Raw genomic sequence first — 16,119 nt, forward strand, 5'->3', positions numbered from 1 at the left:
ATCTGTCATTTGTTCTTGTTTTTTCTTAAACTCTTGGTTTGCTATACACTTTTCTTCTAAGCAGGGACATATTTCAGTTATTTTGTGGTTACCTCGGCTTATATTCAACCTCTAATTTTTACAGGGTCAAGAGGGAGTTGCTCTGAAATTTGAAGAGACGAGAAACAATGGTGATGATGAGGAGGAGGGAGAGAAGAGAGGAGAAGAAAGGAAAACGAAAAGTCGTTTGGAAGGAGTGGGCGAAATGAGAAGGGGAAAATCAGAAGATAGGGAGGAGGGGATAGGAAGTGAAGCAAAGAGCAAAGGAGACAAGAAAGAGAAACAGGCAAGTGAAGAAGAAGAGAGTGATTGTGATGAAGAGGATGATGCAGAGAGGGAAGGGAGTCATAGGTCTCTGAGGGAGGGAAAGAGAGGAGGGAGGGAATTGAAAACAGATAAATGTGTAGTACAATAGAGAGATTTGGTCAGAAGGCTGACAGACCTCAGCAGCTTCTCCTGTCCTCTCCTCCTCTCTCTCTCTCGGTCTCTACCTGGTGATGGAGACTCCGGAAGGAGGCGAGCTCTGCTTTCCACAACTCCTCAACTCCTCCTGCAGGAAGCCGATGCGTCCTCACTCTGAGACTGTGCTCCTCCACATTCTGCTGTCCTCCTTAACTCTGCTGACGGTGGCTCTCAACCTCCTGGTCATCATCTCTATCTCCCACTTCAGGCAGAAATAAACTTCTACCTTTAATTAAATGTATTTATCGGTTAATCTTACGACGAGACATTGTTAACAGGCTGGTTAATGTTATGACATATTGGCCTGTAATAAGTACGGTCAGGATCTTCATTAATAATTAACTTCTACTGTACAGGATGTGATTTTTGTCTGTTTATCTTTCAACAACTTTAATTAAAAATGGCAGTTGTGAATGATATGAGGCAACGGTCCTCAGATGACCTGATAACATTTTGGAGGTAATTAGTCAAAGGTCAGAGTCAAGGTCACAAAATGTTCAGAAAAAAGGTCAAAATTGTTGTTCAGCCATAAAATGGTTTTATTCATTCAAATTGATACCAATATATTTGACTTTTTATGCCAACAAAAAAGTCCTAGTAATTGCTATCATGAGAAATGTATTGTTTCGATGATAGTCATGTTAAAGGTTGAGTTTGTGTCTGGCACACTTGTTAATGTCTCTACTAGTATTAGGCATAATGATGAAATATTGATGATGGTGAGATCTGACTTCCCTTAACAACCATACAAATGTATTTTATGCATAGTTTATTACAAGGTAGCACAATTATTGCTTATTAATATACAATTGCAGAAGATCAGAGGAGTTTCTACTGGCCTATCCATAGTCGCACTCCTACATACTACACACAACACATGAAAGTAATTCTAGTAGATGCATATTGTATTTTTTGTTTGCAAACAATGCTATTGCTAACTATTGATTTTCCCCTCCAGGAAGCTCCATACACCCGCCAACCTCCTCCTTCTCTCTCTGGCCATCTCTGACCTACTTGTTGGTCTGCTGATGCCCATTTATGGAGTCCACATTTTGGGAGACTGCTGGTTCCTGGGTGACTCTCTGTGTGCATTTTTCTACTTTCTGAACTTCATCATTACTTCTGCCTCTGTAGGGAACATGGTGCTGATATCTATTGACCGCTACGCGGCCATTTGTGACCCTCTGCATTATCCCACCAAAGTCACTCAAAGAAGAGTTCAAATCAGTGTGTGTATATGCTGGTTCTGTTCTTTTTTCTACAACGGCCTGGTACTAAAAGACTCCCTTATTCAGCCAGACAAGTATAATTCCTGCTATGGAGAGTGTGTTTTGGTGATCGACTACATTGCAGGAGCTGTTGATCTTATTTTGACCTTCATCGGTCCCATTACTGCCATCATAGTTCTGTATATGCGAGTGTTTGTCGTGGCTGTGTCTCAGGCACGTGCCATGAGGTCCCACATTGTATCTGTCCCATCGCAGAATACAGTGACTGTAACTGCTAAGAAATCTGAGAGGAAAGCAGCCAGGACTCTTGGTGTTGTCATCATAGTGTTTCTGATGTGTTTCTGTCCATATTACTATCTGTCTCTCGCAGGCCAGGACTCGCTGACCAGTAGTTTATCTATGGAAATTGTGACCTGGCTTTTGTACTGTAACTCCTGTCTAAACCCTGTAATCTATGCGTTTTTGTACCCGTGGTTTGGAAAAACAGTTAAACTCATAGCTTCACTTCAGATATTGCAGCCTGACTCCTGTAAGGCCGACATAATTTAAAGACATTGTTGACGTAAAGTGGTGAGGTCTTCTTCTATGGAGGGAAAGGTCATGTTTTCATATTGGCCATAACACAAAGGTTAATTCTGGAACAATACAGAAACAATATAGATGTTCAGTGATGCAACTGAAAATAAATTGAAGATGCGCTTCAGGAAATGCAAACAGACATAGTAGTGATACACTCTCAGCTGTAATACTGATAAATACTTAAATGGGAGAATAACTCAGGGCAAAAGTTACCAATATAGAAAAGAATGAAATGCTTCAAACTATCTGTAGAACTTTGATTGATTGTGATCATGTTTATCAAGCGTCTTAAAACTACACTCTGAAACAAATGCATCCCACAACATATTACAAGTGCTTATAGAAAGTGTGCTGAGTTATTATTGGTTTAACTCTGTGGATGTCCTTTGAAAATGCAACTGTCAATCTATTCATCCATCCATCCATTATCCAAACCGCTTATCCTGCTTTCAGGATCACGGGGATTTTGGAGCCTATCCCAGCAGTCATTGGGCAGCAGGCGGGGAGACACCCTGGACAGACCACCAGACCATCACAGGGCCCACACACACACACACACACACACACACACACACACACACACACACACACACACACACACACATCTAGGGAAAGTTTAGTATGGCCGATTCACCTGAGCTACATGTCCTTGGACTGTGGGAGGAAACTGGAGCACCCGGAGGAAACCCACGCAGACACAGGGAGAACATGCAGAACATGCAAACTCCACACAGAGGATTACCCGGGACGACCCCCAAGGTTGGACGACCTCAGGGCTCGAACCCAGGACCTTCTTATTGTAAGGCAACTGCGCTAATCACCGTGCCACCATGCCGCCCCAATCTATTCATTTATTATTATTATTATTCCTTCTCCTCTTGTACTTCCTCTTAATTTTATTTTAGCAAGAAGCAGATCAGTCAGAAAGAAAATCTGACAGGAAGTAGCAATAGCCATCAGTAATGATCTTAACATAGTGAATGACTTCAAAGTAAACACACACTGGATTTTGTGCAGTCTCAGATTTCTGAACCATCATGGTCAACCAGTTATTAAACGTTAGGAAAACGAGAGGAACTGCAAGTTCAAAGAGAAGAGTGCAAAACTATAATCACCTCAAAGTCATCTTATCCAATATTTTTATTCACTTTTAAAAGCAGAAGATTAAAAACATGAACATATATTAATACACATCAGCCTTCACTCGGTGTTCAGACTGATGTTGAATGAAAACACACACTTTGGTTCGTGCCTTGGCCTCATCCCATGAAATTATTTTTGTCGACTGTGCGCATCCCTGTGGACAAAAGCGGTTGTGTTTTACAGAAGAATGACATCATCTGGCATAAGCACTGCCTCTTGTCACACAATCTACATTCACCCCTCAGGTAGCTTGTACAATTGTTTGAAGAGAAGAGTGAGCGATATAGTGGTGTTTTGGAAAAACCCTTTCTGTCGCTTAGACTTTGGCTCATACTTCTCAAACTTCTACTGTTCATTTCTACTAATTCTACTATCCTAATTATATTCTTGATACATAATTCAGTGTCCACCGGACATTATTGGATATCACGAAAAACATCTATAATTCTGAAGCTTAATTGGCGATCACATGCTTTAGGCTATAATTTATGAGGTCTGAGTTCTTCTTTTCAGAGCTGGAAAATAACACTGTAGGGAGAGAGTAAAAAGATGAATTTTCCATAGTGATCAATATATGGTATCAAATTGTTTTTGAAATATGCTCAGCTCAGTTTTTCAGAGTTCTCTTACTGACATTTTAACTGCAGTGCAGTGGTACAGCAATCACCTCTGAGTTTACATCTTGATTAAAAAAAAACTCATGTTAATTTTTGATTTTGAGATATTTTATTGATCCCCGTGGGGAAATTACTCTCCTGCATTTAACCCATCCTAGCTTTGTCACTAGGAGCAGTGGGCAGATGCCGCGCAGCACCCGGAGACAAACTCCAGTTCGTCTTGCCATGCCTCGGTCAAGGGCACAGACAGGAGTACTAACCCTAACATAAATGTCTTTTTCATGGTGGGAAGAAACCAGAGCACCTGGAGAAAACCCATCGCAGACACAGGGAGAACATGCAAACTCCACACAGAGGACGACCTGGATGACCATCCAGGTTGGACAACCCGGGGGTTCGAACCCAGGACCTTCTTGCTGTGAGGTGACAGCACTAACCACTGCGCCACCACGTCAGTTACAGTGTCAGTTACACATGTCAGTTACAGTGGCGCCCCCAAGGGGTGGCCAGGGGTGGCCATGGCCACCCTGATACTGTCCCTGCCCCCCCCAGCCATGAGTTGCACATGCAGAATATGCTTCTGATTATGCATAATATGCTTCTATCTGATATTTTACATTAGGTGCTATTCATTTAAATCAATAATTTATATTTTTCATAATAATTCATGTCAAAGAAAATAACAAATGCATAGCCAGGCAGCCAGCCACTTATGATTGTCTGTCACTGTGTCACACATATACAATATAACAATAAATTGTCTAACACGTTACAATATATAAAGATACATAACACATTAAAGCAGAATTGTTGTGGAACTCAAAATGTTAACTGTACCAGTAATTTTCTATGCACACCAGATATTTAGTAATATTAACTGTAAAAAAATAAGAAACCAAAGTATTTCAGTATGCGATTGCTTAACTCTCATATTGACAGTTTTCAACTAGCCTATACAGTATACTACAACAGCATAATAGAATTCCTGAAATTCAGTCATGGCTTTTGGTATTGGTGTGCCACCCCAAGATTTTCAGTGGCCCCATTTGGCCACCCCTATGAAAAATTTATGGGGATGCCACTGGTCAGTTAAACAGTGTGTCAGTGGTATTGGCAACCCAGGGCTTCTTGCTGAAGAATACTCTCTCAGCTCCCTGCAGCCCTCCTGCTGGCCCTGCAGCAGGGATTAGTGAATGTTTACTAAGTAAGTTTGGATGACATGTTGGAATTAAAAGGAATAAGAGTATTGTGTTGATTATAATGGACAAAAATACTATCTACATTACCTGAAATGTTGCCTTTGCATGATGGTTACAAAACAATTGCAGGCCCAAACATAAGGACACATTCTTTCACATGGAAAAAACACACATGTACACACATGCAAATACACACGTATTGTGTATCGTGCATTAGCTCATGCTTCAGCCCATGATTCAGTGTAATGAATTTTGTCTCCACCAGTCATCTCCCTTGTTTATTCATTTTATATGACATGAATTATTGGTATTAATTGTGTGCTTATTATCATTCAACTACCAAGTGTTTGATTGTTTCATTGCTCAGTCAGTAAACAAAGGCTTCTGCATCGTGTGACATAATAAGTTTAATAAATGTGCTTGAACATTAATCTTGATGAAATGTACTTTTCACTTTAGTCTATAAAACACTTGTTCAGTTAATGTGGTGTATTCTTTTTAGTAATAAGATCGATAAAAATGGCTAGGTTGATCGATATGATGCTGCGTTGTAGTTTTGCTATTTTTTCATGAGCTCATGCATGGAGTTACTGTCACAGAACTGATAATGCTGACATATTCAGAGGCCAGATAATCCGAGAATTGACTCGTTCATTTTTCCTGCTCTCACCCATGCACTTGTTTTTTTACCTATATGTGGCCCAATCTTCAAAATGCCCCATCACATGAATTCAAAATGTCTGCCCCCTAAATACACTTGTTGAGATATGACACCAGCGTATTTGTATGACTATGTGTTACTGTGTACTATTATTTTGTTTACGACTTTGTTTGTCCACAGGTGGGCGGTGTTGCGCTTGCATGCGCGGATTGATTACGTCACTGAGACGCTGTTCATTTTCTTCTTCTCCCAAAACGACCGAATAAACGAAGGCTGCATTTTTTCCCTCCAGCAGAAGTTCGGTAGTCAGTACGATTCTTTATAACGGTTTAATAATCCACTTCATCTGCGCAGAGATAGACATAAAGTATTAGTCTAGTCTTCTAACAGGTTATGGGCCCAGATAACGTTGGATTATTTAGTAGTTTGATAAAAGAAGTACACGAAGTGTGATAACCTCGGATGGCGGGATGCGCGCAGGTTAGCACGGAGTAGCAAGTTAGCAAGTGTGAAGCTAGTTAGCATCGAGAGAGACTATTGGGAAGCTAACGGAACGCTAAGCTAAGTTAACGCTACCTAGGGAGATGGAGCGGAAGAAGAGCAGGTGGCCCACATTCAACGGACAGGCCGATGAGTATGAACTGTGGGAAGAGCGAATGCTCTGTTGCATGCATGGTGTGGGGCTGAAAACCACCATTCTTACAGACCTTTGACAGCGGAAGAGCAGGCTCTAGACGAGGAGCGGAACGCGGACGCCTACTGCGCATTGGCGCCTTTATTGGACAACACAAGCTTGGGACTGATCTTCAGAGAAACGAAGAACAAAGGTAGAGAGAGTCTACGGGTGTTGCATGAACATTACATTGGTAAGGGCAGACCCCGGATTGTCACTCTGTATGTAACATTGACTGGGCTAAAGAAAGCTGATAATGAGACGATAACCGAATACATTATCCGAGCTGAACAAATCATTACGGCTCTCAAAGGGGCGGGAGAAGCACCGAGTGAGGGACTAATGATGGCCATGGTGATGAGGGGGTTACCCGAGAGATATAAGCCATTCACTCTAAGGTGACACATGGCGACAGTGAGTTGACATTGGGACAATTTAAGGCCAAATTGAGAAACTTTGAGGCGGCTGAAGATGTAGCTAATGCTACAGCATCGGACGAGACGTCCGAGAGGGTGATGAAGGCCCACGCAGTGACTAAGAAAAAGCCAGTGAAACGCTGTGAGGGAGATGATGAACAAACGGTGTGCTGGCGATGCGGTGACAAAGGCCATCGGAAATCGGACTGTTCACACAGCATGTGGTGCAGCTTCTGCCGGGTCAAGGGTCACACGGACAAAGTGTGCAAGAAGAAGGACCGCGCTGATGGAGCCAGGTGTGCACGCGAGCAAGGTGGCGGCGGCGGTGGTGGTCACGGAGCAGGTCGAGGTCAGGGACCGGGGAATGCTGCGGAAGAAGAGAACTACATCTTCAGATTGCAGGCTGGAGAGACCAGCTCAGCAGGACCAGGACGACGGCAACAGTTCAAACCAGGATTGATTGTGGACTGTGGGGCTTCTTCCCACATAGTCAATGATAAGAAGAAGTTCAAGAGCTTTGACAGCTCGTTCGAGCCAGAGAAACACTGCATGGAGCTGGCGGACAGTAAGCGCACCTTTGGTGTGGTGCAGGGCAGGGGAGATGCTACGGTATGTCTGCTCGACAGTGAGGGGCGACGGTGTAGAGTGACACTGCGGAACGCACTATATATTCCATCGTACCCCCAAGAGCTCTTCTCTGTGAAGTCTGCGACAGCACACGGAGCCAGTGTGTTCTTCGAAGAGAGCAGAGATGCCCTGATGTCACCGGATGGTACCAGGTTTGACATTTTTGTACAGGGGAAAATGTACTATTTGCAAACTGAATGTGTTGTTGAAAAGTGCCATGTGAGCCATGATATAGAAACTTGGCATGAGATAATGGGCCACTGCAACTATGACGATATCATAAAGCTACAGGATATCACTGATGGTATGCATATAAAGGGTAAAGTGTGTAAACCTGACAAAGAGTGTGCAGTATGCATAGAAGGGAAGTTTACCCAAAACAGGAACAGGAAATCTACAGAGAAAGCCAAGACACCACTGGAGTTGGTAAACACTGATTTAGCCGGTCCTGTGGCAAACGAGTCCATTAATGGTTTCAGGTACATGCAATCATTTACAGATGTGTGCACAGGGGCAGTGTGTGTTTATTTCTTAAAAACAAAGAGTGACACAGTGCAAGCGACCGAGAAATTTCTGGCAGATGTAGCTCCCTATGGGACAGTGAAATGCATAAGGTCAGATAATGGAACTGAGTTTACAGGCAAGGAGTTTCAAACCCTGTTGAGACGGAACAAAATAAGACATGAGATGTCCTGCCCATACTCTCCCCATCAAAATGGCGTTGCAGAGAGAGAAGGACGCACACCATTCGAGATGGCAAGGTGTATGCTAATAGATAGTGGTCTACCAAAGAGCCTCTGGCATTATGCTGTACAGGAGGCTGCCCACACCAGAAACAGATGCTTCAACAAGCACACAGGCACTACGCCATACATGGCAATGACAGGAAAAAAGTGCAACATGGCTAGAATGCAAAAGTTCGGGACAGAATGCTATGCTTACCAGCAGGACAAGGGAAAGTTGGATTCTAGATGTGAGGGGGCTCTTTGTAGGACACGACAACAACAGCCCGGCCTACCTAGTCTACTACCCTGACCAAGAGAAAGTACAGAAACACAGACTAGTTAAGTTTGTACACAAGGCAACTAGTGAAAATGATACTCAGACACCAGGTCTGCACCCAGAAGACTGGGTAAGAGAGAGAAAGTCTGTTGAGACAGCTGCAACTCAGAGTACAGAAAAATGTACAGACTGACGGTACACAGTCAGCACCCGAGGATGATGACGAGGAGCACCCAAGGGTAACATCACAAGCCTCAGCCAGTGGGAGGTACCCCCAAAGGGAACGCAACCCTCCGAGATACCTGATTGACTATAGTCAGGGCGACAGTGATGACAGCTCACTCACTACTATAGATTATGCATACAGGGCAGTGTGCGGTGTCCCTCTGACCTTTAAAGAGGCCATCGAATCGCCAGAATCAGAAAAGTGGTCCAGGGCAATGGACGAGGAAATGGAGTCTCTAAGACGGGTGCCCACTACGTCGATCGCGATCGACCAGTAGATCGCAAAGGCAGTGCTGGTAGATCTCCATGACATTCCAAAAAAACTTTTTTTTTTCCAAGACATTAGCCTATCATCTTTCCTCCATTTGGCATTTGCCTTTTGATTGACGTAAAGGACGGCCAGTCTGCTGTTGCCTAAAACCAAAGATTCTAGAGCGGAACCTAAAACTTTGTTACATTAGGTTACCATAACAACCAGAGCCCTTCTCGAACGTACCTTGAAGTTCACATGCCCACAACGTGAGCTAACGCAGAACTGCATCGAGCTAGCTAGTTCAACTCTCTAAAAAAAAATTCTACTAAAAAGTGAAACAAAACAAAAATGAGTGGGGGAGCCGGACCTAGCAAGAAACAAAAAACGTACCATTTCCATGTGGAATGGGAGGAGGACTTTTTTTTCACCATGTCTTATTCCAAATGCGTTTGTCTCATCTGTCAGTCTAGCATTGCTATCCCAAAGAAAGGAAATGTGGAGAGGCACTTTCGAACTGTTCATAAAAACTATGACAATGACTTCCCTCCGAAAAGCGAGCTGAGAAAGAGAAAGGTGAGGGAACTAAAATCGCAGTTAATCGCCCAGCAGTCACTTATCACGCAGCTGAATTCAAAGGCAAAGGCAGCCACCGAAGCATCTTTACGGGTGAGTCACTCCATCATTAAGCATAAGAAAGCCTTCCAAGATGGAGAGATGATGAAAGAGGCCTTCCTTGAGGCAGCAGATTCGTTGTTCGGGACTTTAAAAACAAATCAGAAATAATATCTTCAATCAAAGCTCTCCAGTTATCAAGAAATTGTGTCACAAGGCGCTGTGAAGTGATGGGCGATGATTTGATACAGCAGCTTTGGAGGGACATCGTGGACTGCGAGTGTTTCTCACTACAATTGGACGAGTCTACGGACATAAGTGATACGGCCCAATTGTGCATTTTCATTCGGATGGTGTTTCAAGATATGACCGCAAAAGAGGAGTTGTTAACAATACTACCCATGAAGGAACACACGCGGGGAGAGGACATTTTCAGATCTTCAAAAACTTTGTGGATAAAATCCAGCTCTCAGTGTGTAAACTGGTGTCAATCACCACGGACGGTGCGCCTGCTATGGTGGGCCGCTCGAATGGATTTATTGCCAAGTGCAGGGAGGACGATGCTTTCCCGGACTTCCTTAATTACCATTGCATAATACACCAACAAGCATTATTCGCAAAAATGCTAAACATGAAAGAGATCATGGATGTGGCAACCAAAATCGTCTGTTCTATTCGAGCGAGGTCTCTTCAAAGACGGTTGTTTCGTACACATTTGGAAGAGGCCGCCTGTAACTACTCTGACCTCTTGCTACACACTGACGTGAGATGGCTTAGTAGAGGGAGATTCTTGCAGAGATTTCGAGAGCTCTGTCCGGAGATTAAGGAGTTTCTCCTTATCACTAAACATGCGGAACACAAGCAACTTAATGACAATCAGTGGCTGCTAGACTTGGCGTTTTTAACTGATTTAACCAACATGTTGAGCGAGCTTAATTTAGAGCTGCAAGGAAAAGACAAAAGCGTGGTAAACATGATCAGCTCAATTAACGCTTTCAAACGGAAAATGCAAATTCTGTCGTCAAAGTTGCACCGCTGTGATTTGGGAAACTTCCGAAACCTCGCAGCAGAGCTGGAGAAGCAAGGGAGGGTGTGTGCGCAACTTGACAGTGCACGCTACACAGAGCAGATTGAAAATGTCCGGTCAGTCTTTGACAAACGGTTTCAAGACTTTGCTTTGCTCGAGCCAATCGCTACATTTATGTGCTACCCATTTGGGGAAGATACAGAGGTGGATTCCCTTGCCTCAAAAATGGCAACACTGTTTCACCTGAAATCGTCTGCAGTGGAGGATGAGATGCTGACAGTACGGGCTGACATTCAGCTTAAGTCCAGGGCGCATGGAGAGTTTTGGAACTTACTTACAGAGGACAAGTACCCAAACATGAGGAAATGTGCAACCTCCTTGACAGCATTATTCGGCTCTAGTTACTTGTGTGAGTCAGCCTTTTCTCACATGAAGATTATCAAGTCCAAATACCGTTCCACCATGATCATTTGGAGGCCTGCTTGAGGCTGGCTACAGCAGCTACTGTCCGAACTATGCAACCCTGTCTGACTCCCTCCAGTGCAGGTCATCATCAGAGTAGAGAGGTAGAGATCACAAATCTATTTAACACAGCTGTAAAGGTTCATGCAGTGATGCAATTTCAACATAGTGTAGTAGCAAATGCTTGGTATGATTATTGCCTGTGTTAGGTTCAATATAAATGCAAATCAGTTGCAATACTGTATATGTAACACAACATGTATATAAATACACACACTGCATATAAATGTTCATATATATGTAAAACATGTATTGAGTATTTTTATTATTATTGTTATTATTTTTAATATGAGTAGATCATTTTGACCTGGTCATTTTAAAAGTAGCTCACGAGTCAAAAAATTGTGGGCACCCCTGCTCTAAGAGGCAACAAAACATTCACCCTTACGAAATTGCCAGAGGGCAAGAAAACAGTGGGAGGAAGGTGGGTGTATGCGATAAAGACAGATATAGACGGACACGACAAGTACAAGGCTAGATTTGTAGCAAAGGGATATAGCCAGAGAGCTGGGGTGGATTATGGGGAGACATTTTCGCCGACAGCCAACCTAACAAGTGTTCGAGTGCTTCTACAGAAGGCGGCTCAGTATGACTTGATTTTACACCAGATGGATGTAAAGACGGCCTATCTTCATGCCCCCATAGACTATGACATATACATGGAACAACCTGAGGGTTATATTGAGAAGGGAGAAAAACTAGTGTGTAAACTAGAGAAGTCAATCTACGGCCTCAAGCAGTCTGGCCGCAATTGGAACTTACTGTTACACGAGTGTTTGACAGGTGATGGTTTTACACAAAACCAATCAGACCATTGTGTGTACTCCAAGGAGTCAAAGGAAAGGATGTCATTGGTGTATTGCCCTACAGACGAAATGGTTGCGGATGTAATGACGAAGCCCACATCCAAGGTAAAACTGAAGACATTTGCTAAGGCAATGTTTGGTGTGTGAAATGTGAGTGGTATGGGTTATACCAAGTTTCTTTTTATTTTGTTATGTGAATATGAAAAGGTATACAGTAAGCTCATGATTCATAAGTGGGAGTGTTGAGATATGACACCAGTGTATTTGTATGACTATGTGTTACTGTGTACTATTATTTTGTTTACGACTTTGTTTGTCCACAAGTGGGCGGTGTTGCGCTTGCATGCGCGGATTGATTACGTCACTGAGACGCTGTTCATTTTCTTCTTCTCCCAAAACGACCCGAATAAACGAAGGCTGCATTTCTTCCCTCCAGCAGAAGTTCGGTAGTCAGTACGATTCTTTATAACGGTTTAATAATCCACTTCATCTGCGCAGAGATAGACATAAAGTATTAGTCTAGTCATCTAACAACACTACCAAGAAAGTAGACCATAGACTTGACTGTGTGGTACTGTTGTTAGTGGCTTCTTCTTCTACGACGCAGGTTAACCATGTGTTTGACAGCAATGTCATTTCAGGAAAGTTTGAAAAATAGTCAATGACCACTAGAAAGTCTTTACCTTTGAGATGAAACAAGTCCATTCCTACTTTGTGCCATGGTGCTGTTGGCACATCTGCTACTATCATAGGCTCTTTGGTTTGCTTGCTTCTGTGTTTCTGACATGTCTCACACCTGCTTATCGTATCGACTCTTCCCGGTAATCTCCGGTGACCGGTCCAGCCGAAATGGCCTACCAAACCCACTTATCGCCAGGTCCTCGTCCCGGTCCATTTCGCTGAGTCACGTTTCAGGCAGGAAATCGATTGAATAATCAACAACAGCTTGGGGGCAAATGGTTAACAGAAGAAAAGTGGGCTGGATTCAGGACTGGGATGGTGCTGTCAGAGCAGGAGAAGACATGAGACAGAAACCGGGGTTTGAGTGGCCGGAACCGGGAGCGGCCATGACACCAAGACAGTAATTTAAAAACCTTTTTGATGAAATTGGTTCATCCTGCTCACTGTATTGTTTTTCATCCTGCTCTCTATGTTGTTTAACAAGTCCCTATCCATGACAGTAAAAAATGCAAAAAGTACCCCGTGGTGCGGCAACAGGAACAATAACCTTGGAAGACATTATATGTGAGGACAGGTCAGATCGTTTGTTTAATATCTTATTTCTAAATACATGGCAAAAGCATCACATTTTGTTGTCCAAAAAAAAAAAACACAGCCCTGGGTCAGTTCCAAACAAAGGGTCCAACAGGCAATTTATTGTTTGTAACCCAGTTAAAACATGTGGTTATAAGGGGTGATGCTATAGTATAAATAGTGTTAAAACATTTAAGGGTTTAAGAAGGTTAGAATCATTTTTAAAAGTGTGATGTGTTTTTGTTTATTAAAGAGTATAATGTTTTCCTGGAAACTGTCTGAACCAGCATTTACGGGGGTTAATGACATGGTGCATGAGTACAGGTCGGGGAGGTGTTTCGGCACGGACGAGAGAGGGGAGGGACGGTGGACGACGGAGCCGGAAGGTAGCGGCGAGTGAGCGCGATACAGATAACGTCTGTGTTGTAGGTTAAGTTTCGAGTGCACCAAGTTCCATTGTGTAATTTATATCTTAGGATTGTTTACACAACAGTCGGGGTGAGAGTATAAATTATATATTATCAGAACGTGAGGAATTTCTACCCGAAATTGAAAGACCGTTTAGGCGTGTGCTACTGCTAATGCTAAGCGCTCGACGTGTAGCGCTCGACGTGTAGAGTAGAGTCTGTTCATTACCCGTTAACGAACATTTGCTAGCTTAAGTTTAACTAGCTCAGTTGAACTGTTGGAGGGGTGAGCTGCTGCTTCCAACCACCAGAGGGCAGAGCAGAGACCTGGGACGAGGTTTGGAGCAACCAGGGCTTCACTCAGCGTGTTTCTGGCGATACGGGAGAGAGGATAGACATCAGACGGTGACTGTGCGAGATGCCGGCCTGCTGCTAAACCTGCAACCGTGACGGTTGAAGAAAGACAAACCGGGAACATTGTCTCAGGTACCACACTTGTTCTTTTGCTCACGGAGGAGCGAAGGGGCCATTAAGTTTTGGGCCACAACGATTACAAGCACCGAACCAGGCCTGCAACTTAATATTTTGTTTTAACATAATTTTAGTTTTGCCGGCTTTAGGGGTCAGTAACCAGGTGTGTGTGTGTGCGTGTGTGTGTACTCGCTCACGAATTATATTGGTTGAATTTAGGTGACATTGAGATTGGTTAATTGTGATTGTCTAGGAGAATCCATTTTGGTGTTAAAGTGTAGTGTTTCGTTATGCACTTACGTCACCACTAGTGATGGTTCCGGCCTATTTACCAACCCGATGACACGGTTCACAGCATCCCCAAAATACACACACACACAAACAGGGCAGGTAGGTATAACAGCACTAACTTTAGTCACAATATTTAATTTAATACCTTTAACAATTCATAAAACACTACTTTAGAATGCTACATCTGACACATTTATAACACAGCACTGTAAGGAAGCCCTTCCCGCACCCCTCGCTAAATAGCTCCCTGCTGCCTACTCGTCAGCCCTAATGAGCATCCCCCACTGCCCGGACCCCACACTCCAAGAACATACAGGTATGAAGTCAAGTCAGGTGAAGGTTACTTTTGCTATTGCACCCCAAACATTAGCAAACCACTACATACACCTGGAAACAAACTGGGTCAACTAACTCCCCCTCTAACCAGGGAACACTCCACTCTAGTCACCTCCGACGCAGGGAGCACTCGCATAATCCCACAATAAACCCTAGTGCACTAGGGCAGTGGTTCTCAACCTTTTTGGGGTCCTGGACCCCCTGCGTATTTTTGATCTACCCTGAGGACCCCTCCACCTGATCTTGGGGGAGGGGGGTTGCAATTTGATAGAAACAGTAGAAACTGCATTTTAAATAGCATTATAGCATTTATTCACCCTTTCAGATATATGTAACAAAACAGAATATGTATTCAGTAACTTTCAGATATATGTAACAACAGAATTTTTATGCAGTAACTTTTAACAATGCAAACGGGAGCGAGATCTCTTATTAAAATACAATAAATTACACTTGTGAAACAGATGTAATTAGAGAACAAAGTCCTGTTACCCTTTATAGTTTAGGTAGATAAAGGTCTCAGTCACATTTGAGTAAAATAATCCTATTTCTATAAATGTCATAGGATTTTTTTTAAAGACATTTTATTTTCACGGACCCCTTGCAATTACACCACGGACCACTAGGGGTCGGCGGACCCCCGGTTGAGAAACACTGCACTAGGGTACTTGGAAGGCTTAAGGCCCGGGCCGCTGCAGCGCCCACTCCACCACTGAGCTCGGTCGGCAGAGGCTAACTATCTAGTAGGCTATTTGGGCGCCAGCTTAACTCAAATAAATGTCTCTCCTTTCCTCGGTGAAACGCTTGGTTCCCTGCGCGACGAGGTCCCTCCGACTCCCCGCAGCGCGCTCTGTTGACTGGGCCGTAGGCTATGTTAAAGTGTGTCGTTTCCTTCTGCTAATGAGACTTTACAACTCGTTTCAACCCCACTGGGATATAAACTTTAATAATAACTTCGGCACGTAAGGTTATGCATCATGCTCGGTCCATTATTCCAGGTGCAACAACATAAACGACACCTGTGTAAACAAGGAACTAAACAATGGTTCCTAACAATAGTTCCTATTGTTACATCCTTTCCTTTTCAGAGTTTCTTCTTTTTTTAGAACCTTTAATACATTTTTTTAATTGTCTATCGCTGTAAACAATAAAATACAAACAAAACTCTTTGCTACTAACAGTGTACGAATATCAACATTCAAAATGTTTTTCATATTAACAATGACATATTTATCAGTTACTTATAGCTCCTAATGAAAATGAACATT

At 43.2% G+C, this 16,119-nt stretch overlaps 1 protein-coding gene across 1 annotated transcript; it reads left to right on the forward strand.

Annotated features, from left to right (window-relative positions):
* Positions 1-536: 536 nt before the first annotated feature.
* LOC130120941 (trace amine-associated receptor 13c-like) lies at positions 537-2,279 on the forward strand. The gene is made up of 2 exons (XM_056289763.1): positions 537-709; positions 1,460-2,279. The coding sequence occupies exons 1-2, from the start codon at positions 537-539 to the stop codon at positions 2,277-2,279; spliced, it is 993 nt and encodes a 330-aa protein (XP_056145738.1).
* The last annotated feature ends 13,840 nt before the right edge of the window (positions 2,280-16,119 follow it).

The sequence above is a fragment of the Lampris incognitus genome, chromosome 11 (assembly GCF_029633865.1).
Source record: "Lampris incognitus isolate fLamInc1 chromosome 11, fLamInc1.hap2, whole genome shotgun sequence".
In the NCBI taxonomy this organism is placed as follows: Eukaryota; Metazoa; Chordata; class Actinopteri; order Lampriformes; family Lampridae; genus Lampris; species Lampris incognitus.